Source organism: Etheostoma cragini, chromosome 8 (genome assembly GCF_013103735.1).
Source record: "Etheostoma cragini isolate CJK2018 chromosome 8, CSU_Ecrag_1.0, whole genome shotgun sequence".
Lineage (NCBI taxonomy): Eukaryota > Metazoa > Chordata > Actinopteri > Perciformes > Percidae > Etheostoma > Etheostoma cragini.
In genome coordinates this window covers 26,297,585-26,300,181 of record NC_048414.1, presented here as the reverse complement: position 1 = coordinate 26,300,181, position 2,597 = coordinate 26,297,585, and the positions used below count along the sequence as shown (strand labels likewise).

Genomic DNA, 2,597 nt, shown 5'->3' with positions numbered 1-2,597 from the left:
CATAAAATTACACAAGCATTGTACTCAATGTTTACATTTTTTTTAATTATATATAAGCCTTTTTGTGGGCGATATCATGGACTTTGTTTTGATCCTCTAAAGCGATCCAATTAAAACCCTTTGCTGCTTCATCCCGAGAGTCCATTGGCTGACAGCTGTTCTAGGGTCTCCCCGGCCCCGCCTCCTTCTGTCAGGCACTGCGCTGGTACAGCACTGTGTCTGCCGATGCACTGGAGTGAGATACTACTCTTTAACTTTATACGACACCCTTGGACGGACTTTCAATCATATTTGTGAGAAGAGCTCGTGCAAGACGTATCCAAACTTGAATATTTCCTTCCACTTTCCCAAGCCCTCTTTTACAGTATGAAGTGCAGTTATGGCAAGGAGTAGCAAGTCAGTGGCGAGGACCCTGGAGGATTTGACGCTCGACTCGGGTTATGGTGGAGCCGCCGACTCCTTCAGATCTTCCAGTGCGTCGCTGTGCTGCTCAGAGGCACATGGCGGGACTCACTGGCATTTAACCGACTCGATGCACAGTCGACACAACAGTCTGGACACTGTTAACACGGTCCTGGTCGAAGACGCCGAGATCCTGGAGAGCACCGGGCAGTGCGCTAAACTGCCCGAGCTTGAGGATGTGCCGTGGAGCCTCGGGGAAGTGGCGAGCGCGCTGAACAGGGACGAAGAGATGACCCTGCCGACCCCCTCGCAGGACGTTCTGCTCAGGCTCTCGGTGCTGGTAAGCCGGGCCCTGGTCAGGGTCGCAAAGGAGTCGCAGCGCCTGAGTTTGCGCTACGCCAAATGCACCAAATACGAGATCCAAAGTGCCATAAAGATGGTTCTGTCGTGGAGCGTCTCGATGAGCTGCATTAGCGCGGCCCTCAGTGCCTTGTCCCTGTACAACATGAGCACGGAGGAGGACAAGTTCGGTCGCGGCAAGTCGGTGCGCTGCGGACTCATCTTCAACGTGGGGAAGTTCTTCAAGTGGATGGTCAACAGCAGGATTGCGGTCAGGATCCACGAGCACGCTGCGATCTACCTGGCTGCGTGCATGGAGAGCCTCTTCCGCGAGGTGTACGCGCGGGTGCTGCGCAGCGCGCTGCTGGAGAGGGATAACGGGATCATGAAGTTCACTGTGGAGACCCTGGAGCAGGCCGTGAACACTGACTCCGAGATTTGGGGGTCTCTGCAGCCCTGGCAGCACCTGATCTGTGGGAAGAATGCAAGTGGTGAGTTGTGAAGAGTGTAAGTCCATGCAACAGGGTCCCTCTCCACTTCATATTCTTTCCAAATCCCTGTGCGTAAAGTGAAAAAAGTCCCCCTTCTCATCTCACGGTAAATTTACATCAGTATAGCAGATACATGCTTCTTTATTAGAATTATTCCAAACATCCATAGACTAATATGTAACAATTTATAGAGGATACTAATCCAAACAAGTCTCACCTGTACCATAAATGACTACCAGGGTTTAAAGAGAGGTCCACCTGATTCACTTGCTGTCAGATCTCTGATATGAAAAGGTTAGGCCACATTCTCTCTCTCTCTCTCTCTCTCTCTCTCTCTCTCTCTCTCTCTCTCTCTTTCTGTCTCTTGTTGAGGAATCCTAAGCTCAAATACGTCAGTGAAAGAACATTTCTGCAGCTGTAATGGAGCTTCCTATTCTCAGTGATCTGCAAAAGCTGCAGGCAAGTGATGACTGACTGAGTAGATCAGGATGGGGGAGAGTGGTCCTCATAAGGCCAGCTTGCCTCCTCTGTCTTCTGTGCAGTGTCACACAGCAGACATTATTCTCTAATATTTTTCTAACACTATGTGGCATTTTTTTGTTAATGCACAAAATGACGAAGCAGGGCCTGGTATCCCCAGGCTTAATGACTCACCTTTATAGCTTTCAGTGAAAAGGGGCTCTCCCTGTTGGTTTTCCTACAATAACGCCCTGAGATTTATTCTTTTCACCCAGAATGGAAGGGGGTCTTTCATTCCTGTATTCATATGCTGATTCCGTCCATCTGCTTTACAAGTTTTTAGAAATACTTGGTGTGTGCTTTGAAAGAAAGTATAACTGTATTCAGGCATTATTCACTGCCACTTATACAGCAATACATCACAAACCACTCCAACACATGCTTGCCCCTGTTTTGATGGATGTCGTAAAAGTGCTGCTCTGGCTCCTCTTGCAACAGGTTTACGTAATGAAAGGCCTTGGGGGACCTATGTGCTATCATGCATTATGCAGAGTGATGTGAATAAAACTGAGTTATAGAGTGAGGGAGAGAGGAAAAGAGAGACAGGCGCATAGCGAAAGAAACCTGGAGATACTCTGTATTGATGAATCACCAACAGAAGGCTGGCACCATGAGAAGAGCTCTTTATTTGGCTCTATCTCTTTGTTTCAAAGGCACAGTGAAACATTTTTGTTAAACATACAGCTTGTTTACCCTTTCCAATACTGTTTGCCTCCACCAGCTGCACAGTCAGCATCCGACTTGCATAAATGTGCATTCATTTGTAGTGGTAACAACATATAAAGTGACATATAGTGAAAAAAATCCAGTCACATACAGTTCAAAGAGATGGCAATGCTTCTCATA

At 47.8% G+C, this 2,597-nt stretch overlaps 1 protein-coding gene across 2 annotated transcripts in view; it reads left to right on the top strand.

Annotated features, from left to right (window-relative positions):
* Nucleotides 1-321: 321 nt before the first annotated feature.
* The window catches only part of btbd11b (BTB (POZ) domain containing 11b), a 77,868-nt gene continuing 75,592 nt past the window's right edge, over nucleotides 322-2,597 (top strand). For both annotated transcript variants that reach the window (XM_034878339.1, XM_034878338.1), the window contains exon 1: nucleotides 322-1,232. In XM_034878339.1, the coding sequence (XP_034734230.1) occupies nucleotides 380-1,232 (853 nt within the window). In that variant the 5' untranslated portion in view covers nucleotides 322-379. The remainder of the gene's footprint in view (nucleotides 1,233-2,597) is intronic.